This window comes from Rhopalosiphum maidis, chromosome 1 (assembly GCF_003676215.2).
Source record: "Rhopalosiphum maidis isolate BTI-1 chromosome 1, ASM367621v3, whole genome shotgun sequence".
Taxonomy (NCBI): domain Eukaryota; kingdom Metazoa; phylum Arthropoda; class Insecta; order Hemiptera; family Aphididae; genus Rhopalosiphum; species Rhopalosiphum maidis.
In genome coordinates, this window is record NC_040877.1 from 46,868,500 (window position 1) to 46,894,419 (window position 25,920).

The 25,920-nt window shown below is 28.8% G+C and overlaps 2 protein-coding genes across 3 annotated transcripts in view; one reads left to right on the forward strand and one right to left on the reverse strand.

Annotated features, from left to right (window-relative positions):
* Positions 1–7,326: 7,326 nt before the first annotated feature.
* On the forward strand, positions 7,327–11,565 carry LOC113550035. Its single transcript, XM_026951633.1, is given in 8 exon segments — positions 7,327–7,704; positions 7,707–7,773; positions 8,068–8,272; positions 8,708–9,099; positions 9,733–9,919; positions 9,981–10,277; positions 10,771–10,919; positions 10,921–11,565. Coding segments are annotated over 8 exon segments (2,016 nt in total). The 5' UTR covers positions 7,327–7,517; the 3' UTR covers positions 11,453–11,565.
* Positions 11,566–23,303: 11,738 nt separating this feature from the next.
* LOC113549698 (mitochondrial distribution and morphology protein 34-like) overlaps positions 23,304–25,920 on the reverse strand; it is a 71,169-nt gene continuing 68,552 nt past the window's right edge. For both annotated transcript variants that reach the window (XM_026951113.1, XM_026951111.1), the window contains one exon: positions 23,304–23,641. The gene's annotated coding sequence lies outside the window, so the exon portion shown is untranslated. The remainder of the gene's footprint in view (positions 23,642–25,920) is intronic.

A 25,920-nucleotide genomic window follows, 5' to 3' on the forward strand; every position in this document is an offset into this window, starting at 1 on the left:
TATTAGTCGCATTTTTAGGTTTTTTTTCTCGGGGCATAAAAAAACTATCAAGTGTTCCGCTTTCACGTTTAAAATTCGAACTCATATTTTGATAAAAATTTAAATAACACTTTATACAGTAAAACAGATTAGGATAGTTAATTAAACTCAATTAAATAAATTAATAAAACTGCTCAAATAAAATGAATACGTTAGTAAATAATAATTAATAAAAGAATTAAGAACTTATTCACGGTAAACACAAACGGTAGATCACACAACGCACAATCGATTTATAAAAATAATAAAATGTTACAAGTCGGCGGTAACGGATGTACTGATTAAATTAATCGTGTTCAGAGTCAGACGCATTTCCATCATCTAACGCGATAGTTCGTTTCTTGTTTTCTGAGAATCTAATAATAGTTGTAAGATATAAGTGTCATATTTCCGTTATCAGCGTCATAAATAATAATTGACTTTCGTAGCATTTTCTGAGTAACCAAAACCAGTTTTTTTTTGTATATAATTTGAGAGTATACGCAGTATACCCATATTTCTGACAAAATATCTTGAGAGTATACGGCGTATATGTAGTATACCCTATGGGAACACCCCTGTGTGCATATTATTATTAGTATGTGAATGTGCTTAAACGTGACGTAATATTATATATGCAGTATTATTGTCAATCAGTGGCCGATATAATAATGTGCCTGTGACCCGTCTTGGTTATCGGTACATAGGCCATCGACATTCGACGGTTTTGTTTTCAGTGGTTGTGACCCGCGGCCTTTAATTCGTTTTTATGCTACCGAGCGTGGGCGGATGCGGTCGTTGTAAGCCGTTGGTGTTCACGATGCATGAGAGAGATGAATGAGCCGTCTCATGTCGACAGTGTGACTATATAAAATCAACACGGATGTAGTCGCCGATATTAGTCAACTCTACTACCGCTTAACCGCTTGCATGTTGTCGAAATAAATTCGAATGGGCGTGAAATAAGTATAGGTACCGCGCGTAACACGAATATTGTCGTATTTGCATAAACGCGTGTGTATAAACGTATGATTTAACGGTCGATCACTCTATTGTAATGATGTACGCATAAGCATCATATCTTTTTTTAAATTTAAAATATTCAATAAGATAAGTATAATAATTGTTAGACATTAACGATATGATATTGTAATGATGTACGCATAAGCATCATCTTTTTTAAATTTAAAATATTCAATAAGATAAGTATAATAATTGTTAGACATTAATAATATGATATTACAAAAACATGTACACACACACACACACACAGACAATATTATATTATATAAGCATTCCAGTTTTATGTTCCACACCAGACGCGTTATTATTGTCTTTTTGTATGGACGGTTAAAGGCGAGTGTAAGAGACTACGCAGTTCGTTCATACAATAATACGTAATAATAATTCAATCGTAAACGTTTGTAATTAATTCAAATTCGTATATTAAAAAGTGTATTAAAAATTAAATAAAATTATTATAGTGATTCAAAGAAAAAAATGTGTACTTAATTATTTTAAGAAATAAATCGATCACCTCACATTATATCTTGAACGCGAACAACGATTTCAACAAGCAAGTCGCTATAAGGATTAGAGAGGTAATATTAACAAACTATTGTTTAAAAAGTAATGATTTAGAGACATAATATAATAGTCCCCAACTAACACTTTATAACACCGTTTTTTCTCGATCATTACACTATTGTAAGGTACAGTTGATGATATGAATTCGACCTCGATATTGTAACGTCCCCTCGTCGCCGGGCCTACGTCTCTAGACCTTGGAGGTTTAAGTTTTGTTTATATTAATACTAAGATCAAGCAGGGTTACCTTATTGAAGTAAAGCACATAGGTGTAATGTATAAATTACGTGTATTATTATTATGGTAGAATTATTAGAATTATTATGTAAAAGTATAAAAGTTATTATACTTAGTTGAGGTGGCCGTACGGATCATCGCGGAGTCGTTGTTACTGTTGTCTTCTCCGTGTCGCACACTCCCTTCAAACACCGCCTCGGTTATAATTATATATACCGCCGCCATGTGCCTAAAACCCTTGGTCAGCAGTCAGCTGCGCTCGCAATTCCTCACACTCAGCATATTGGGTAGCGGGTGCCCTACTTAAGGAATAATGTACGATGCCGATAGACGGCAATCGTTACAATATACATTTCCTTTAGCGGTGTTCTCACGAGAAATGCGGGTTGAGGCGTTTTTTTAGATCACAATCCTCCCTACAAGCCTACTGGTCTATAAAAAGTCTAAGGACATTTTATTGATATACAAAGAAAGTCCGACGGTCCCTTATGGACGTTACAATGTTTTCAGAGGCATCGCGAGTACACTTCTATCATAAAAATACGTATATTTAGTTTTGTAAGGATTATAAATAATAGTATGTTACATGACACTTATATGTATACGTACGGACTCTGCTGCTGACTAATGCATTATTAACACACACATACAAACACACATATAGTTGTAAGGCCAAACTACTGAATGTAGAGGTCAATCGATTGTACACCTTAGACATAAAGGATTGCAGGACTCCGTATGAATACGTTAAGGTCATTTATAGTATAGAAGATTACCGTGAGTAGCATTATTTATAAGTACTTAGTATATAATAAAAATTAATAACACCTGAAACAGAATCCTAGTTATTTATATTATATTTAAGATTCCTACATTCTACTCCTGGTTACAGAAACTATATCTATAGAGTCCTACGACTCTCACTGGATATCCCATATTTAACTGGTCATTCCCCGATCACGTTACATATTGGTAAAGGCGCCGAAGCCTGTAATAATTACAGTTGTATTGAAATACGTGAATTTTGTTTCAGTTTTTATTAATTTATAAGTTTAAGTAATTTAAATTTTTTTTTCTTTTACGAGTAAAAAAATTAAGTATAAGCGAGATAAATTTTTAATAACGAAAAAGTGATTACAATGACTCTAGATTTTAAGAGAGATAAACAAATTTAGCTAAAATAGTTGTATAAATGAATAAATTCAACAAAATTGCAACAATGTTGAAAAAATCCCAAAAATTACACTTAAAACTTTTAGATTTGAATTTCTACTTACATAAAACGTATTTAAAACTTATTAATTAAATAACTATTAGAAATATACCTCGGAGAACCCCTGAAAACGAAATAAAAATTCTACTAACATACGTACCTGGTTTTTACTGTGTAGGAACTTACATATGGCCGTGTAGGAATTAACATATGTAATTGTTTACCTGCTACTCTCGTGTAGGAACTTACTATTCCTCTATATAATATATCATTATTAATTAATTTAATTAAATTTATTTTAACATTTAGCAATATAAGTGTACAAATTATATATAATTTAATTTAACATTTTCTAATATTCATTTTAACATTTATAGTATAATGTAGATAAATTAAAAAAATAATATATTATCAAATGTTATGTACATAAATGCTTTGTAAGATGGTGCAATCTATGCCCTGATTAATAGCATAGGCAGCATTCCACAACTTCTTTTATAAAAGCACAAAACGTACTCAACAAGTCGCTCAGTCGCACACCTAGTCAACATTCTGTCACTGTTCATATATCATATTTAGTTTGTTAAAATAAAATATTGTTTATAATTCACTTTTGTATTTCATTAATTCCTAATCCATTCAAAACTCGAAAGGATCAGTTTGAACAACAAGATTTGCAAGAATTAAGGTAGTATATCAATATTTAACATATACTCTACGCATATAATCATATATACACATTTTTTACATAAAAGGAAAATTCTCTTATTCACACCCCGAATCAGGTAAGTTTACACGTTAATAAATAAATAAATATATATATATATATATATAAAGTAATGAGCTAAGAATATCAATCTAAATACTATATATTAATTTTTGTATACTAATATTAAATTAAAATCAGAGGCGGAACTAGGGGGGGGAAGCCGGGGATTGATCCCCGGGCGTAAAATTTTAATAGGCGTAATTTTTTTGTAGGTATTTAAATTAATGTTTGGTTTTAGAAGTTTTTTTCTAATTTTTTATTAAAATATAATTACAATCTATACACAAACAATAGGTATTATTAGGTACAATATTTTTATTTCACTTAATAATGAAAAATAAAAATAAAATCATTCATGGCGTAAAATAATTAATCATTCTATTATTAGATCGCGTAGCTGCGCGATCGGCGGCGTACGTCGACGGTCGACAGTACATATAGATTATAGAGACAGACTAATAATACAAATTAAATATAAACATATATTATCAATAATAAATATAAATATAATAATTAATATGTACGTTATCGTCGACGCGCGGCGATGACGCGGATAAAAATAGTACAAAATTAATTACCACAGACCACAGTGACAAATTCTGCCATTTGCCATTTGAAAGCGCGGCTGAACCTCTCTGCGCACGGAATAGCCAGTAAGTTATAGACAATAGACAACATTTTAGTTAAAGGTAAGGTTATAAATAGATTCGTATAAGTATAAGTAATAAGTATATACCTAGTCTATAATTATTAAGATTCTGAGTGATAATGTCAAACTAGGTATTTATTAATGCTGTGTTTTCGTTAAAATGTCTCGTCTGATACCTACACAATAACTTTTATAAGATTATCAATCAACGTACGATATAATATTATATCTGTTTATTGAAAATTATGTTAATATTTTATAATATTATTATATATTATAATATTTACCAAGATGGTTATACATTTGTTTATGTTTAAAAAAAAAGATTTTATTTTTATAATTTGATTACATTTTTTATTGGCCTAAAATCTAAATTTTTGTATCTTTATCAGAATAAACGAATTTATATTTCACTATAAAGGTCTATTATAATTGAGGCACACAGAAACAAAACAGCATAAGTGTTTTTATATAGGACAGGTGCCTATTCAAGTTTTGATTATTTTGCAACATTTTTTTTTCTTATAAAATCCACTCTAAGGAAAATAATAAACTCACGTTTTACATATAATTTCTTGCTTTTTAAACTAACTATCAAGCATTAACTCAATTAACGTTGATTAAGTTTTAATGTGGGTTAGGCCACTCAAATTTTTAAAAATATTTAGGCATACCAATGCTATGCTATTTAGTCCGATTCATTGAAAATTTGTTAATCACTTTAAACTGAATCTTTTTGATATAGTCTAAATTTGGTTACACCACAGTCCACAGAATAGATTAATTATAATATATATTATTATTGTTTATATTAATGCCTTAAACTGAAATTGATGAAAAAATAAAATTATGTTTAATTATTTTTTAAATTAAGGTTTATTATGTAAAAAGTAAATATATAAAAATATAATACCTATATAATTGTTTAATGTTTACTATTGCAGACTGAATACAAACAAAAATAAACAGTTTCTATTTAAATACCCTATTTCGAAAAAAAAATATGTAACCACTTTAAGTTTTTAATGTTGTAAAAAAATTTTAATTCCATAAACTAAATAAAGATATCTAGTTGCATTCATCGCTTCAGTGGTTTTAATTAGTAAAATTATATTATGATTTATGTTAATATGTTATTATATTAAATTATATTATGTTATATTATTTTAAAAAAAGCAGCAACTTTAAGTTATTGGCGTATTTGTTTTATAAAATAGTATTTTTCCATCCAATTTTGGATAACTTTAAAAAAGGAAAAAATATAAAACGAGAGATTATTTTTTTGTAGATTTTTATTGGTGCTATGAGCCTCAATTTATAATGTATTGTAAATTGTAATAAAGAGTGTAACAATATATCTACATATTACCTTAATTCGTAAATGTAGTTAATTATTCAATATTTTATAATTTTAATTATATTACAGTAAGCAATATAATATTAATTTAAGTAATTCAATAATTATAATTCTTAATGATATCAATACATTTTTTGCTTCACTCAGAACTTAAGACTGATTTTATTAAATTTTTAAAATTTCAAAAAAAAATGTATTGATGTGTATAAAAAATGTGTATTATTAATTATTTTAATAGTTAGAAAAGATAGAGCATACTCTTTAGCATACTTTAATAGTAGTGTAAAAATCAGAATAACTTTTATTTAGTTTAATTATTGTAACACAAGTAATAAGTAATAAGATTTTATGAGTATCAGAGTATGAACTAGCTTGATATTTTTAACTATGTTAGTTAACATTATTATGTGTTTAAAAATCAATAAGTATGTAGTATGTAAAGTATGTTTGTAATTTTAGTTCCATTTATTAGAAAACAATTAAAGGGAATGATATATTTTCAGTCTTGGTCTATGATTGGGCGTAATTTTAATATTTTCCCCGGGCGTAAAAAATCTTAGATCCGCCTCTGATTAAAATATTATACCATATTTTCAACTCATTACAGTCGCTTGTATGGGGTTAAACTCTTGAAGGGTATATTTTAATGAATTCAAATTATTCATTAATAATTTATTTGTCTTTTGATATAGATTCAAAAATATTTAGTACAGGTATTCCAAATAAAATTAATATATTATATTTATTTATTAACATATAACAATAGATAATAATACAATATTCCATTAAAAATACATTAGTTTTTTAAATGAGTTATGCTATTCTAGCTTAAACCTTTTAGTTTTTATTTTAGAAAATCGATCTACTGCTTCATCTAAATCTATTTTGTTACTTTGTTAGCATCTTTTTTTCTATCGCTATGAACATTAAATCACTTAATCGTTTGTCACCAAGACATAATATTGTATAATATTATACTAAGTGTAACGGTAAGTAGTCTGTAACGACATCATAGAAATGTTAGAAATATAGGATTATTCTAAATTACAAGCATAATTGTTATATAATTGAATACCCACATATTCTGATACGTACCTATTATATACTTATATATACCTATATTTATATTATACTTTATTGTACCGTATTTATAACTACCAACGAAAAAATTATCTGGAAAGTTGGAAATAGCTATGATCGAATGATCAATGCTCATAGACGTATAGTTTATGCTATAATCTAATAAGAATCTAAAAATAATAAATATTATGCATTATTATTTATTACTTATCTACATACATAATAATATAATATATTTATATTTTATACCTACGCATTATATAGTATTCATAACAATTAATAATATATTTTAATTTTTAGTCATAGGGCCATAGGCCATCGTCCGTGCGCCGTCGACGCATTGTAAATTTTAATACAGGCCAATAAGATTCGGAAAAAAATAGAGGAGCCAAAGTATACCCTGCCCCCCCCCCAAGTGACGCTCCTGTTTTTCGATTTATGATTGGCAAATTCAAGAGTAAATATTCAGATTATTAATTAGTATTATTTCCCATTTATTTAATTACAATTCTTTTAAGAGTTTTTGTTTTATTTATCACATATTTTATGACGGCCACTCGTTATTGTAGTTAAATATATCGATTAAATGCACCAAGTATACTGAAAAATGGCTGGATATGTTGAACACTTGTCTGATGTGATGGGCACTTTGTCAATCAACAATGACCACTGTAATGAATTTGGATTGGATGAAAATATTCGGACACAGTTAAAGGAAATAGAAAATGATTATGAAAGCATTTTTTCGTGGGACATCCAACAATTAACAGGAGTTAATAAAAACCTTAAGTTTAACTCATTAATAAGGTTCGAGAAGATTTAGAAATGATCATAGACAAAGACAATGAATACGATTTAAATAGGTAACTGTCGTCTGTCAGAAATGTATTTATGTATAACTTAATTTCTTTCTATATATAAATTTATATATAATTATATTATTAATTAACAAAGAATCATAGGTACCGGAACATAATTTATTAGGTATTGTTTACATAAGTCTATATTAATTTTTGAACTCACATATATACCCATCCACCTACGACCTACCCAACCATTTAAAAAGTAAATTGATTGCTTCATATGACACCACCAATTAAATTAGCTATACACATAAATATAAATAATGTATCTTGTGAAATTATTTTATTTTTTAGATTTTATTTACAACTAATAGTTAGTTATGAACTTTACATTTGTAAAAGTTATAAGGAATCATATTTGGAAATTGAAAAAATTGTTAAATTTATGAAAACATGTGAATTTGATGAGTCAAATAAACAGTACTCTGATGCTTACTATCATATTGCTCAAGCCACCTATGCCTATATTGCATTATCATTGAAAATTGATTCAGAAAAGGTGAATTTTAATTACTTATTGTTCAATTTAATAATAACTAAAAATTAAATTCTATATTCATTATTATAATAACAAATAACCATTTAAATTAAATAAGTATTTAATTATGTAATAAGTAAAAGAAATAACTTTTCATTAGTATTATATAATATACGTATACACAAAGACTATAATTTATCAATAAAGTGTAAATATTCTAATACCTGTTATTTTGATATTTTTTAAATTTACTTAAACTATTATTTTACATATTATATTACAAATCAAAATTATTTATTGATCTAGACTAGTTCATGATGTATAAGGATATTATGCTATATATTAAACTATTGATGATAATTTAAATAAAATAGATTAGATCAACATAAATAAATAGATTATATAGATGTACAAATCTTAAGCAATTATTAAGCTAGTGTATTTTTCTTTTATTAGTTATTAAAGAATGTTAAAGAGATCGATTGTTTTAATCGAGCGGAGCAAGCTGCAGTTTGTGCGGTTAAAGCTAGTGTTTTTATGGAGTATTCGCCCAAAGGAAACGATATAGCTTTAAAATTTGCTGATCAAGCTAGAACCCTTGATTCTATTGAACCTGAATGGATACTAATTTGGCTAAACGCTAAAGGACGAGTTAGACGTTATTACGAACAATTTGCTATGCCAGACAATGATGAAATGAATGCTGCAGATATATGCTCTAAAAATACTAATGCTCGACTTTTAATTCAAACTTCTAACGTATACATGGAAGCAGCATTTGTTAATAAATTAAAAAATAACCGAGAAGAATCAAACAAATATTATAAGCTTTCTTATGATATTACTAAGTAAGTAGTTATTTTCTATAAGTACCTATCAACTAAAAGGTATTGATAAGTAATGAATATAGTAATAATTTAAAAGTTCTGTTGCAATTTTTAAAATACTTTGTGTTCTTTTTTATTATTATTTGAAAACTTACAATCTACCTTTAAATTACTAAATAAGTAAATCTGAAGAACTAAATTAAATTTGTGGTACACTATTATAACTTTAATTAATTTTATGAGGGAGGCTATCTATTGATAGAACTACGGGCGTATCCAAGATTTTTTTAAAATTGAGGGAGGGTGCAAATTTTTTTAACATGTAAAAGATATTAAAGGTATTACTTATATAACCAGAGGATTGTACCATAAGAATTTTAAATCCTGTTTTAATCAATGGTAGGGGTCAAAGCCGAACCCTCGCTTAGGTACGCTCCTGGATAGAACCATCAAAACTTTAAAAGATCGTGTCACAAGGTTGATTGTCATTAAGACGTATTCTAATTTATATTTTTTTATATTTCTAGAATTAATTATATTTTAACCATTATATAATCAAACAATATATATTTTGTCCATGATCCTTATTAGTTTTATTTACTTATTCGTTTATTTAATTAAAATATTATATATTTACTTGATTGGTTTATATAGAAAATCAGTTGAATTATTAGCCAAAGATGATATACGACAGCTCTTTCTATGTTTAATGATATGTATTGATTATCCTAAAGAGTTATCGTCAAAATCTATGATGGACAATTTAATTGAAAAACTGATAAATGTAAAAAATAGACTCGTGGATCAAGTTTTAGGAAAATATTATTTTAAAATTGAAAAGGTATGATATATTTATAAATGTATTGTTATTATATGAATAAAAAATAATGGTTTTATTATAGGATTATAAAAAAGCAAAAATGTATCTATCTCGTGGAATTACTGCTGGTAATTTTAGTAGTTCATGGCAGTTAGTAAAATTAGAATGTTTATTACAATCTGTCGATAAATTTCCTTTTGTCCAAAAATTAAACATGATGTATGATGTTTTTCCATGTCCAAATAGGCGGCTTATTATTTTATCACAAATTTTGATGTATTACAATTACTGTGAATATAATCCTAAAGAAATGATACGCTACTTAAAAATGTACATTGACCAAGACATTGAAGATACATTCAAAAAACGTCATTTAATTGTGAGTTAATCAAATGTATTTATTTTGTACCTATAATAGTCCTTTTAAGAAATGCTAATATGTTTAGGATGCTTCTTATCTATGTTTTAAGCTATTACATGATCAATTTTTTAATTTTAAAAGTACAGTTTAATTAGTTACGTACAATTTAGACTTATTAATAATTGTAGTATTTATATTCTTATAAAAAATTATTATATCTAGTTCTTTGTTTAAGTATTTGTTATATTTATGTATCAATTAATAAGTACCTAATTAAAAGTTTGATAATTTTGTAAATACTGATCTTTTTGTCTTAAGTAAAAACGATTATTATTACATAATTATTGATAATGAAAAAAGTAAAAACAATTCATACATTTTTTAATTATATTATAAACAGAATAATTTTTTGAAACTTATTGATGTTAATAATAGTTGATGTTTATTTAGATGAATAAATTGTTGATTTTTTTTATGTTTATAGTAATACAATTACAATTTTTGATTTCAGTTTACTTATCCATTGTTTAAGATAAATGGATTCAGACCCAATCAATTTCTGAATGTCCTATCTATAAAAATTAATGAATTAGTGAACAATAATAAGTGGAGTTTAGAAGAAAGAAAGATAATAGACGATATATTTGATCGGTTCAATAAATTTGTATGATAATCGTTTTAATGATGATAATAAAACTACTTCCCACAGTAAAAATGATACCAAAATGTATCCTAATAATAAAAGAAAAAATGAATCTTGGCGAAAACAGAAGGTTGATTTGTCATCACAAAATGAGTTTAATAATATTCATCAACGCCAATTTGCTTCAAAATATGTTAATCAAAAGAAGTCTTTTGAAAAACACGGTGGTCAGGTTATAGAACCATCAACAAATCAACACAAAGAAATTTATAATAGTTTTGAAATAGCTGTAAAACCCCCTACTGAGTCATTGAAGAGTTTAAACTATTCAGATAGTATTGAGACAGAGCTTAATAAGTTTGATAACAGATATGGTGATTCTAAACTAAGTTGGCGAAATCAGCAAAATATTTATCAAAATCAAAAGAGCTTCGAAACAATTCACAACCATGAAGTTAATTCTAAACGCTCTCAAGGATATAAAAACGAATATCTGAAAAATCAAGAAGCTAAAAACCCAACACGTGAATTTGGCGGCTATATGACATAAGCGCAAAAGATACAAAAATGACCTATCATTTGCGCCAAAATTAATATTTTATGTAAATAGGTTATTTAAAATTGCTATCTTATAAAAAATTATAAAAAAGTTTCAATAATAAATTGTTAAAATATTATATAGATTAATAATTATGATATACATTATACATGTAAGCTTTGAAACATTTCACAACCGTGGAATTAATTCTAAACGCTCCCAAGGATATAAAAATGAATACCTGAAAAATCAAGAAGCTAGAAACGTTTGTATTTAACCTAAATAATGATAGATAATGTAAGCATTAATATACAAGCAAGTCGTTTAGAATTTTTTTATATAATTTTTTTTTTATAATTTCCGTTTTTAAGTGTTTTTTGTGGAATAGTCTATTTTATATTCAATTTTTAGCAGCCAGTAAAAATAAAAATTATCCGGAAAATAAATATATGGACTATATATGAATCTGAAATGTAAATATTTGGACCCTAAAAATCTAGAAAGTGTTAAATTGTATATTTTCAGACTAGAAATCCAAAACGTAGAAGTATTCAGTGTAACCAAACGGGAAATGCATATAAATAGTAATATATTATATTGTTATTATTATTATACGGTGACGTTGTGTATTCTGTATAGTATAATAACTACGATATACGTAGCGTTAATTGTGCAATGTAATATATTATAATACCTGCAATTATCGTAAAAGCCTCGCGTTTTGCGAGATGATGTTTATGGTTTATCCGTATTATTGTATTCGGTTGTTTACGACAACGTTAACCAATGTGTGCAGCCAGCGCTGGCTCGAAGAGTTCATCTCGGGATAACGTCTCCATTATACCGGTCGAACACATATCATTATTATTGTGTACGTGCACCGTACATCATCGTATACTGATCGTAGTCGTAGCAGTATAGTGTTATCATGACTGGCGTATAACCTGCAGTAGTAGACAGTGTGTATAAATATATAATACGTATATACTTATATGCATATGGCATATCGTGTAAACAGTACTACGGCTCATCCTCTTGTTTTTTATTCTTCTTCTGTGTTCCTTCCTCTCCGCCGCCGCTGCTTTCCGGACGATTAATAATAATAATTAATAACAATGGCGGCCGCCGGCGACTGGTTTTATATATACATATATATTAATATAATATGGCTGTATACGACGCGTGTTCCGTTTAAATTATTACTCCTATCGCGAAACGGTATATTATTATTATATATTTAATATTTATCAATGATACATTAATACTGCAGTGCAATGGCATTATAAAATTGTACGAAAATGTGTTCCGTTCCTATATACTGCAGCAGCGGATGTACGATAATATAACTGCGTGCGTACACATAATATATGGCTTAAACTGTACGGAATAGTAAGTTGTCACCGAAATGAAAAACGATAATCTCGCATTTTAATATTAAATACATTATGCGCGTTTCGGTGCAGATGGTCTACTGACGAATTTCATCCCAATATTGTGAGGGGCTGCAAACATTTCCACGACGTCATCCCCAGTAGCAAAAAAGGGGAGGCCAGAAAGGCGTTAAAGCATACATTTTACAAATGACAATCTTATTAAATTAAGTACTTAAATAAAAATATTCAAATACTTTTTAAGTACTAATATCCACGTATTTTAAATACTTCATAAAAATATCTGAAAATAAAATCAAATATTTTTTCTTTTATATAAATTAAATCACGTTTATCGAAAAAAATATATTTATTTATTTAGTTTTGATTTCATACATAATGAATATTTAAAATGTATATAGCTAATAACTGTGGATATGATATAATACATTTTAATATATATTTTTTATGTAACTTAAATTCAACCAAGAATAGTTCAAATGCCTTTGACGGAGAAACCAGATGAACAAATTACATCTACACCAAGTTGAATGTTACATCTTCTATAAAATTGATGTCAGATATAAAAATGCTAAGAAAAATTGGTTGAGTTGATTTACAAGAAAGATTTATTTTTTCTAAATATTCAAATACCTATTTAGAATACTTTTCAATATAAGTATTTGTATCTGTATACTCGAATGAGTACTTTCAAAAATTATCTTTTATCAGACCGAGTTGATGAACGACATGGAATTTTCAGTAAAGGTAAATGTAATATTATGACGGGTAAGTAATACATTTTGGCATAACATTCCAATACGTTGGGCTGGTATTCGTCGGCGTGGGTATACAATTTTAAATTCAAGATCGTTTCATACTAAACACGCCGCTATAATATAATTACCATATGAATTTAATTTAATTTAATTTGTTCTATACTATATACTATACTATAATATACAATACTTTCTAGTGAAACTGAGTTCCTACATTCAAATGGAATATGTTACATCTTCGAAAATAATAATAAGCGTCGGCGACAGTATCGTTGGAAACAGTGCGCACATAGGTATGTATAGTTAAATAATTATACAGTAAACAGTAAACAGTTATTAGAACGGAATTCGATATTATGAAGTATACACACATACCTATACAAGCATACGATGATGATTATAAAAAACGTATAATACTATACGTATACACTGTATTATAATAATTAATAACATAATATAGACGATGCATCACGAGCGTGGGACACGCGGACGGACGTGTGGTCGATTAAGGTCGTCCATATAAGATGACGTTCCTGACGTCGCGCGTCGATAAGACATAAAAAAAACACCAGCACAAATCATCGATACCGGATTAGCGTTTCCAAATACCGATATTGGCGACATACTATACCTATTAATAAACGTTTATATATTATATGCTCTTACATTTTTTTACACGATGACAGCGTCGTTGTCTTACTATGATAATATAATTATATCATAAGCATTATCGATAGATGTTATTATGTGTATCGTAAATCAGTGGCGAATTAACATTTTTTTTTTTTACTTAGATATATTTCACCTATTATAAAAACATTTTATTCTGTGCCTAAAGTTCCATTTAATTATGTCAATATAGTAACCTATTGACTATTACTATAGTTTATTTAAATATATTATTTATTTACATGATAAATTGTACCCGTATGTTTTTAATAAATGATTATATAGCTAGGTATCCTAACCTTTCTCCCGGCCGAATAAAAGCTGAGTAGCTGACCCAAACTTAGTCATAATAATGCGCCCTTGATATTAAATGGTTGAATTGGTGCGCCTCGCGGCTTACGAAACTCTTAAAAGTAATCTCGTTCAGTTTCTATTCGTTTCAAAAGTCAATATTCGCATGATATAATGTGTATCTACGCAAAAATATACATCTATCACCAAAATAAATTTAACTGGTCTAACACAATAACAACCACATCCACATTAAACTATTACATAACTATTATAGTAAGTTATCATTAATAAAGTACATACAAAATAAATCATGTAAGTACTCATCACAGTTGTCTTATATTTACTTATCTGATGCTCTTATTTACTATACTTATAACCAACAGAAAAATCAATTGTCAAACATTATTTATTATGTGTACAACATTTGTAAATGTAACAAAGATTAAAACTAAAAATTAGATTGATCTTAAAATTGAGACTTTATACTATTGAAATATATAATGGTACCCATGTACAACTATAGTTTGTAGATATAGCGTACAGAATAAAATCGAGAGATGTGGTTATAACCAGTGTCGACCTGGCCGAAATTTTACTCTGGGGCTTCAATTTATTTTCTTTATTTACTATGAATAATAAGGTTGCAAGAGATAAGAGTAGTGGTTTAGTGTTCATCTATATATATATATATATATATATGTTGATACTAGTTATAACAGTATTACTAATATTTTAAAATGAAAACTAAAATAAGAATAGTGTCAATATTGAGTGATGGCGCATTGGTTCCTAAAGTAAAAATACAGATGCTCTGAGCATTTAATTATTAACCATATTATGTATTATTATATTTAAACGTTACATATTAAATATTGTTATACTATAATCTTATTATTGAATTAAAAACATAACATAACTTACTTGTAGTGCCTTAATGTGTCATCTTGACGTGTATTTTACAAGTACAATTTTAATATTTATTTTTGCATATTTACAATTCACAAACTCACCGTGCAACGGATTGTTGTATCAATGTTTTATTGGAACATGTAATCGCAATGCAAGTTGCACAGATGTAAAAAAAACATTGATGCAACACTTAATGCCCTGTTTTTGCTAACATTCGAGAAACAGCATAATCACGTCATTCGAAACATTCATGCATTATTTCACTGCAATGTAAATCCAGTGTGTTTAAGACGTTTAAGTAATATGTATGTGGAACATCAACAATTACAAACATATAATGTTATGTTGATACGTTATTTTACCTAAACCTAACCCATATGATTATATCAGGAACTGAGATTAATCTATTTATTTATAGCAAATATTTCAGACATCAAGGCTGCAGAAACCACGGAACCGATGAACAACAAAAGGTCAAAGACAGGAGAATCCTATAAACTCCCTATACCACAAGAATACAACGCTGTTACGTATTTTATGTATAATATTATATTATACCACTTGCAACGCACACATCGTATTCTCAATGACAACAGAGTTTATGTACACACGTAGGTATATATCTGAATAATATATCGTATAATACACGAATCGCTGCCCGCGTGAGTGTTAAACACGGAAAATAATGAATAAAAAACTGGACTGCTGAAGAAGTTAACGTGCCATTACGCGAGCGCGAGTATATAGCATAATAAGTCTAAAGTACGTACGCGCGTGCTCGTGTATTATTATATCATGCGTTTCTTTTTGAATATATATTATTTTAATTGGACCATGTATTCATTTTTCTCCCGGCCGGCGGCGGTATAGCGTAAAAGTACAACCGTATAATATGTATACACGCCGTACACACGGTACCTATCTACAACTATAAGAGACACAACGTGTACGCGATCTTGTAAAAATACACTTTTTAACAACCAGTGGACCGTCTCAAAACAATATAATATAGAGGATCTCGTCGAGCATACTGCAGTCTCGCTGTAATCTGTATTGTCGTATATCGAGCATACAGATATTTATTTAGGTATTATAAGAGTTACATTTTAGCAAGTAAGCAATTAGTAAAGGTCAATGAAGTGAATGTGTTGAGAATGCAAAATGATAATTTTAATGAAACGCTGCAGTCATGACGAACAACGGATTCGACAAAGTTAGCATATTAATCGAAAACCGTTCCCGGACTTGTTGGACGTTGGTAGAATTTGTTGAAACTATTTTAATAATTATATTATTCAATTTTTAAGTTTGTAGTGCCGTTTAAGTAGCCAGCACTACATAATATGCAAAACAACACCACCTTAAAACTTATCTAACAATATTCATAAAACGTTGTTGGACATTTTTTTTTAAATTTGTAGGAAACAAGTTTAAAAGTTATTCAACTTTATCGTACCCGCTGTTACCTGTTGTCGTAGTAGGGTTTGGCTTGAATATATATGTATAATGGTTATATGCTGTATACGAAAGAGAATGGTTGTAACGCCTGTAACACGGACCTGTGCATAATTTTATGTTTGTTTTTAAAGTGTTCATAAAGTGCACTTTTAAATTTTTCCTACTAAAATTTCTGTTTAAACTTTAAACTTGTCTTATAATCGATTAACATTCTACCTCAATAACCGAACTGTGTCGGGGTAGTTTTACGAAGGGGTACAAGGTCACAAGGGGTCTGGATGGAACCCTCTCAAGTCACAAGTTTAAGCTGTAATATATTATTCGCTCGGGAATAAGCTTAGGTTTTGACTAGCCTTTACGATTTTTATGTTAGCTTAAACGTTTACACATAAAACATAAATCTGTTGATTTCAATCTATATGTCCATATACTTGGATTTTTGTTACAGTTATTTAAGCATTCAATTTTTTTCTCAGATGACATTTACGATATCTATTATTGGTATTTGGTGATAATAATAGCGTTCGGTTGTATGAAGAACGTACACTAGCATCGATAAGCTGAGAATCGATATTGTATACAATATAAATGTATATTCAATATTCTGCAGACATCGCGCCCGCTGAACGTATAAATTGTAATCTTGTTACTAGTTACAAGTTTATTAACAAATATACTCTTTCAATCTGAGATTATCTATTTTCGAACAATTTGAATCAAACTTGAAAATATTTAAAATTCAGGTTAATTAAATTAATAACAAATATTTTAATATTTTAAGCTTTTTAATTTACAAAGTGTTTATCCATATTATTTTACACATTATATGTAGGTAGTTCAAAAAAATGAAAAGTGGATTTTGTCTTGTAACTTTAAACACTTTTAAAATGCTAATTATGCTCTATGTTATGTTTTTTTCGTTCATGTAAGAACTACATTTTAATGCACCGCTTATTTTGATTATCCCGAACTGAATTAACTCAAAACTACGTATTTATTCGATTTCAATGTGGATCTTAGGGATTGAGACTTGAAGGTTGTGTATAGAATCGACCTAACTTCTGTAATCAAATATCTGAAAACGGCAACTTATAAATAATTCTGTGGCGCCATCTGTTTGGTTTTCACCACAACATTTTAAATAGATATACTATAAGGTTTTACGATGATGTAAGTTTTTTGTTTTTATATCTGTCATCTTTTTTAGAGCAAAAAAAAAAAATGATTCAATCTTCAACTTTTTCACATAGTTTGAACCTTCGGGGTAAGAGTACTTTTCACAAGGAAAAGCGAGAACATTAACTATGTATAATACAACTTTTTTATAGATTTTATTGAAATCGATTCCTTTTATTTGTTTTTTATTTTTATTTAAAAATGAATAAATTGAGATACTTGACATTATATACTTTGCAATATGGTGCTTGTTTTGTACATAACTGTCTCAAGTGTTATTGAATAAATTATCTACAAAGTTTTGTTTTGGTTTTTAAATTAATTTGTTTTATTTTTAAGAGCTTTTTTATAATTATCGAGATATTTTATGCCATAAACAAACATACTAAAAATTTAAAAAATACAATGAAGTTCTATACATGTTGTACCGACAAAAACAATTAAAATTGATCTAATCTTGCATTTGAAATTCCGCACTACTGAACAAAATATGGATATTGGCTAACTGGCTAACTATAGCCACTGCCCACTAGGCAATATAATATACCTGGGTGCCTTATAGTTTTATGATAGATAACTGAACACAAATATACTAAAGTCAGCAACTTAAAATCAACAAAATTAATATAACAATATAACACTATATTATAGGTACACTACTATTATACTAAATAATAAAAATAATATATGTTTATGTACAATGCATGTTAAATTTTTATGATTGTGTGTATATATACATATCGTTTTGGTCATAATTGTGCACAATGTAGTTCTTTTTTAATGAATTTATTGTAAGTATATTGACACGAATAAAAATATATTTATGTGTGCATTTATTTTCGTCTGAAAAACGAATGCTGTAAAAGTGTGGATTTGTGATAGTTATTTAATATCTATAAAAGGAAGTGTATATGTGTGTGCGGTGTTTAGCCAAATCTGCGGAACATTTTTATCATAAATACCTATATATATATATATATACATTATATAGGCGGGAAGAGGTCATCTAAATTATGCACAGCGACAAAATTAAAATTTTATTTATCGTTAGCGGAAAAGGAGATTTTTAACGATAAGGTACCGTCACGCATTTACCGCAGTGTACTCCACAGCGATTAACACATACAGACATTCTTTTTAAACACGACGAAAAGCAAAAATTAGCTCTTGTATAATATCACAGCAATACGAAACTCATCGTAGGTCCATACCATCCATTATTATATAATGTGTATCGGTAGGCCGAAAACGAATGACAATCTTAAGAATTCGTCATAATGGTTCTTACCCAATAACGTACATCGTATAACGACGACCAAACTCGCGAACCCACTGAGAATGTGACGATGAACGGGGATGGGTCGGTGCAAAAATCGTATTGTTATTAAACACGTACATACACAATACGGTATATAGACTTATAATTTATACACCTATATATTTTGTATATATACTACAGTATGCACATTACGCATTAAACGCACACACGGCGGGAAACCCGTTGGCTCGGATATTATTGCACAGGTAGGTATACATATCGTGTACGCGTGTTGTAAAAGTTATATATTATTATGTACGCTCGATCCGGTCGGTATTTGCCGGTGCAGCTCCGGTGACTCCCACTCGAAAGGAAAAAATCGCATCCCGCGCGTGTGCGCCCTTCTACACATCGAGGTGCCTCTGCCTGTATGGTCCGCACATTATAATATAATATTATATAGGTAATATATACATGCACGACACACGTAGGTACACTGTATAAATATATAATAATATATTATACATAAGAGACGCGTATATCAGTGCAGCTGCTGCAGTGTGCGTACGGATATTATACCAATTAAAAAGTCTGTTATTTATGGCACGCGTGTAATAGTGGAGCACCGCTGCACCGCCGAGTGGTGGTGGTGTGTGTATATATATATTATTATGCGGCTGTTTAATAACCACCCGAGGCGTTAAAACGGCTCGAAATCGTTCAATTTTGTGTTTGTAGGTATCTACGGTAAGAATATACCGGTACGCACCGTCACTGACATAATAATACGTATTATGCGCCTTTATTACTGCGTGTGTGCGTGATGAGCACATGGCATTTCCCCGGGTTTCCGTATACGAACGTCGAGACTGATCGGAGTGATCACATCGTGTGGTATTTAATGAAGTGGTAAATCTATTTTTGCATTTTTCGAACGCGACACTTACGGGTAGTCCACATTGAGTGGGCGAGTAGCTTTAATTAATAATTTCTTATTTATTGATTAGTCATCTTATCTATAGTAAAAATATTAAATGTTTTTTTACTGGAATAATGAATTGCCTCACTGAAATTTTGATATCTACCCACTCGATACCTTTTCATATCTAAAAACCTTGTGTGAAATATTTCACATGATTTTGAAATTATCTGATTACGTGTGTGTGACTCGTTAGCAGGGTACCGCAAACAAGTAATAGTGAGAACTGAGAAAGGGATAAGAAGCGGTATCTATATATGCTCCGGGCGCAAATCTAAGAGAACGCAAAATTCAAACCTAACCTAACAAACATTAAAATTAATATTATTTCTTACAAAACTTCACATTGTGTAGGAATAGATTAGATTTAAATCGAGTTTCTATGGAAATTATTCGATTAAAGTTTTACAATATCATATATAGTAAGTACTTCAAGTACTTGTGTATTGTGTTATATAGTTTAAGTTGTATAATATTATTGTATACGAGTACTGTTTAAGGTATAACATATTTATAAATGTTTATTTTAATTCAATGTGTTTGTTATAATTATCATTTATCAATTTAAAATACAATTAGGTTTTTAAAAATATCTTCCTTTTTTTCATTTATTGCGACGATATAGTTTATCAATGATGCGTATTTAAAAAGAAAATTACGATTAAAAATATTGTCGAAGTGTCAGTTAGTAGTTAAAAATAATTTATATTTTTTTTAATTGTATTAACTATTACTAGCAGAATAAAAGGAAAACAAATACTATGCGGAAGTAGCTGAGTTATTCAATGAATGTAAAATGAATAAATAATAATCTTATGGTTATAGTGGTGAATATGTTTTGTTAGAATTTATATCAAACAATTATTTCAGCTCACTAGATACCAAAAGTACTATTGTTTCTAAAAATTAAAAAAATATTGATGATTTTCACATTAACAACGTCATATGGTTTATAACAGTTCAAATATTCTAAGGCGGTATAATAGTCCAGTAACTAAGACTGAATTAGTTTTACTGTGCTATATATTTTATGTATCTGTCTGTTAGTGCAATTTTATCCAGACAAACCAATTACAAATTTTCAGGTTAGTTTTTAATAACATTTTAGATAGTGCATTGAGGCGGTCATTTTTTAAACTTTTATTACTTTTTTAATAATTGTAAAAAACTAACAACTTATGACAAAACTCAGAGACAATTGCGCAGTATGAACTTAAAAAAAATCGAATTCGTTTTTTGTTATAATTCAAAAAGGAATAATCATAGGGATTTGAAATTTTACCAAAGACTTTTATTAGCATTTTCTGTACATGAAATAACTTTTAAAATATTTTCCACGTTATTTTTTTGAAATATATTTATAAATATTTTAAATTTTAAAGTTTTATTCAATTTATATAGTACAATTTTTTAATTGTTAAAAAATCTCAAAAAATTGATCTTATACTTGTCGTGTACATTACCTTTAAAAAATACGTATTATTTATTATTTAAATTCAGTGTTAGTTAATCTAAATTTGAACATTAAAAAAAATTGCTGCGGCCTTTATTACGCCTTTAGGTAATATACTATTTAGAGTATTACTAATATATACGTTTAAAAATTAACGAGATTTGGTCTTTAAAAATCACACACACATGAAATGCAAATCATAGTTTTGAAACCACTCACTAATGTGAAATAATACCACTCTAAGCGTGTACCTTTATGGAAAACCCTTAAACACTCTTTTTAAGTGTGATGGCGTTAATATCACCGTCACTATAAACAACGCCATCACTGCGACTGCAGCATGATATTTGCAACTGAACTTGCAAATAATAAAATATATACTACTGCACATCAGCCAATTGGCGAAGCATAAGTAGATTTAGTCGCTTAGATTTAAATTGTGAATATGAATTTACTGCTCCAATTAATTATTCGTTAAACAATTCTGTATAATCTCATTCACGTATTACTAAAAGATATAATAATATTCAAAAACGTTTACTATATAAATTCAAATATACAATTCCAAAAATTAATCCTAACTACCCCCCCCCTTCCTAGAGTGTGCAAAATTCAGCATAAATGACGAATTCTCGCAAACGATTCCGCGTATTATTTTTCGTTATTTTATAATTAATAAGTGTGTAGACTTGCACGTAGCCGTTGTAGATGAACGAAAACAGTCACTAAAATTAGAAATATTTAAAAAAAATTCTTCACTGGAAGAGCATATTATAATATTAATCGTTTTATTTTTCTGCAATGTACACAAATATTATGTTACTCATAAAATAACATTTTTAATATAGTATAAAAATCGCGAAAACAAGATGCTATGGAAGAATGAGAATAGTTAATAGACTATAGAGAGAAAAGAGAGAGAGAGAGCAAGTGTGAGAGAGAATAAAAGAGAGGAGAAAGAATTTTCGTAAGACAGCGAGACTGAAAGATAGAAATAAATATATAGCCAAGATAAAGAGAGATAAAATAAAGACTAACGATATTGCGTTTTTGTACATGATCTATACACATAATTTTTTAATAAATATATGTACGTAAAAAAATAACATTCGTGACTAATTATGCGCGTACGACGATATAACATTATATTATATGCATTGTAATATATTACATTAAATATCGTCGTTTCGGTGAGAGTTGAACGCAGACGTATCATTATATACACATTACGTTATTAGCATTTAAGTCGCGGGCGCTACACTGTGTTCGTTATTAAATAATAATATTATAATATATAATATAGGTAGGTACTATGTACACTTAATTATTATCACTGGAAATATTATGTAGGTATATATAAACAATCAACAACTAATTAAAACACTTATATAAAAAAAAGTCTATAATTACACTTAAGAATAAGATTAAAAAAAAAATAATAACTTTAGGTTTGCACTAAACAATTATAATTATAATAATAATAATAATAATAATAATAATAATAATCATCTTAACGTCCGACGTAGTGTGATTTTCGCTCAGGTGTTGTATTCATCCGTTTTGAAGTTGTTTTGCTTCCTTTTTTTTTTTTTCAGTAGTAGATCGCGTTACGTGCGATCGACATCGGCGAATGGTTAGACGTTAGTTGAGACATTTGCGTCCTCGCAGGTGTGATGATTATTAATATTAGAACGGCTACCGGAATCGATCGATTTATCGATCTGCAACGAAATGATCATTTCAAGTCGAGGGGTCACGATGATAACGTCGCAGCGTAAATAGTGCACTAGTGCATCAGAGTGCATGGCCGTAAAACAGCATTTTCGGTAGACGTGCAGAACGTACAGCGACTAGATCTGAAAAAATAATAAATATACCGATGTTAATTACGAATTCATTTATATACTGCACGAAAACATATTTTATACAAAGAGGGCATAGACTTGCCAAACGTTCGTCCGTTTGGATTAAATTCATTATAATTTACTACAAGTACGTGAATATTTTCGAATCGTCGATCCGTGCACGCCTAATCGTGTCTAATGTATGCAGCACGCTGTTTACATCACAAGTTTGTTTTTCTCCGTCTATTGCTTACGCTCTAACTGAGTACATAGTACATACCTAATATATCACACTATACCCAGACGGTTTCTTGTTGTCCTGATTTTTTTCGACCAATTATATTAGGTATAAAATATGGACAATATGGTTATCGGAAGTCCCGTACAAAATATGTATAATACGAGAATGTCTTTTTTTTGTGTAATATTCTAATACTATTGCGCGCGTTACCTACCATACTTTTATTACCTTATACTTTTTTAGACTACCTATTATGATTGCGCATTTGCCCGTGTTTTATAAAATACGATTACGTTCGGAAACCATTGATTTTTTTAGGCGGTATTTATTATTGCGTGTATACTACGATAAATACGATTGCGCTCGTTAGATACCATTTATGCATAAAAAACCGAAATGTATTTCGCGTAAGTTATAATTCTTCTGGTAAATATTATTCGCTTCACTCTTTGACGGCTCAGCGCCTCCGCTTCCCGCGTCGCCCCACAAATCTAAAATACCCCTCAATTTATTGTGAAAAACCTCCTCAGGAAATAACAGGAAAAAAAGCTTAAACCGACAACATCGCAACATATGTATGCACTAACACAAGCTCATAAATTTCACCCTAAATAATAAATAAAAGTACGTTCTATACAACACACGCTGTGATATTATGAAAAAGTACGAATACTCGAAATCTTATAGTCACTTTAACGTATTTTTATGTTATTTTTCCTGTTGTCTTGATATCTATATATTAGAAACAAGTACCATAAGTAGATGATATTTTCTGTACGACTGTACTTTTTAATTTTTAAATTCAGTTTTATCAAGTTTAAAAATGGTGTTTTATAAAAATTATGTTTATTCTGTGGTTAGAAAAATTATAGTTTTAAAAACAAATGTTAAAATAAATTCACCTCCCTTGCCAAAATAAAAAACCGAATAATTGTCATTATAGTCATAAATCAAAATTTAAGATGCAGTTTCCTAGTTATCCTGTTTGAAGTATCACAAATATACAAATATTTTTGTTTAGTATCTCGTTTTTAATTTTTAAAACTTATATAATCGAATCATTGATCTTTTTATTAATCGTGATTATTGTTTTTCGTTTTTTGGAAAATGACATTCTGTACTTTTCCCCACGGGCTATACGTACGTTTATAATTTAATAATGTAGGTACATATTATACAATGTATAATGTGATATTGTATACACGACCAATCCTGTAGTAATATATATATATATATAGTGACAGCGTGTCTGGCGCGGGTGTATATATCATATTATATCCGACGAAATATTGCCAGGCAATTTACATATTTTCCTCGCATATGGTATCTTTCCGATAAGCATATTATGCGTATAATATATAACGCGGTGGAAAATTAATATGTTTTGTTCTATACAAGGCGACCCGCAGAGTGTCTAACGTTATTTTTTTTTTTAATTAAAAAATAAATAAAACTTAACATCGGTCGTGTGACTAGGTGAATAATTTTGGGTAATTAATCTCTCGAATATGGTGTATAAGCGCAGACAAAACGCGATATATACAGTCATCGACTGTGTGCGCGTACTTACAGTAGTATAAACGGCCGACCGGCGACTGTTCCCACACGTATCTGTCGGGCGTGAAACGTAGGTATGTATAAGTTTAGCTATTATAGGTATTAAAATATTGTGTTATTATATAATTTCACATATTATTTTTAAATTTGTTTTCTGACGCGAACTTATACTTTTCGCGCGCGATATCTGTGTAAATAACAATAATCGGTGTAATACGATCGTCGATCGAGGCCGTGATACTTTTTTGACTAATTGTATAAATATATATATATATATAACATTTTGATATTCAATATACATAATTTAATTATTGAGCACAGTGTCTGCGATGCGCTTATAAACTTTAAAAACGAACTATTGAAAATTTAGGTGGCAATAAGTCACTAAATATTTTTATATTTTTTTTAATTTTATCAAACCAATTATCAAGTCTTAAAGCATCAACGTCTCAAATATTTGCGTGTGTCGACACAAGACATAATTTAAAAACAG